This window comes from Chaetura pelagica, unplaced genomic scaffold (assembly GCF_000747805.2).
Source record: "Chaetura pelagica isolate M959 unplaced genomic scaffold, ChaPel_1.0 scaffold72, whole genome shotgun sequence".
NCBI lineage: Eukaryota > Metazoa > Chordata > Aves > Apodiformes > Apodidae > Chaetura > Chaetura pelagica.
The window spans coordinates 3280765-3281243 of NW_009952560.1; the positions used below are offsets into that span (position 1 = coordinate 3280765).

The 479-nt window shown below is 69.5% G+C and overlaps 1 protein-coding gene across 1 annotated transcript in view; it reads left to right on the plus strand.

The window, feature by feature from the left end:
* Positions 1–137: 137 nt before the first annotated feature.
* The window catches only part of CTNS (cystinosin, lysosomal cystine transporter), an 8754-nt gene continuing 8412 nt past the window's right edge, over positions 138–479 (plus strand). Inside the window, 1 exon segment of the mRNA XM_010009080.1 lies at positions 138–201. Coding sequence (XP_010007382.1) covers positions 138–201 — 64 coding nt within the window.

Consider the following 479-nt stretch of genomic DNA (forward strand, 5'->3'; position numbering starts at 1 on the left):
CCCAGCCGGGCCGGGGGCCGCGGTGCGGGGGAGGGAGCTCTTGGCAGGGTCAGCTGGGGAAGGGCCGGTGCTCCCTCAGGACGTGCGGGTTCTGAGCGAAGCCTTTTTCCCCTCGCTCTCCCTGCAGCTCTCCCACCATGAGGACGCAAAGCCTGCTCCCCGCTCTGCTGAGCCTCTCCCTGGTGCTGCTGGGGCCTGGCGGTGAGTGTGGGGCCACAGAGCCCCTCAGGCAGGGGCCAGGGCTGAGCTGGCAGCGCTGCTGCTCCCCAGCCTGCCCCTCTGGGGAGGCCGGTGCCTGGTTCCCTGGGCTCACACAGACACAGTGCTGGGCTCACACAGACACAGTGCTGGGCTCACACAGACACAGTGCTGGGCTCACACAGACACGGTGCTGGGCTCATACAGACGGTGCTGGGCTCACACAGACACAGTGCTGGGCTCACACAGACCCGGGGCGGGGCGCCCACAGAGGGGGCGGG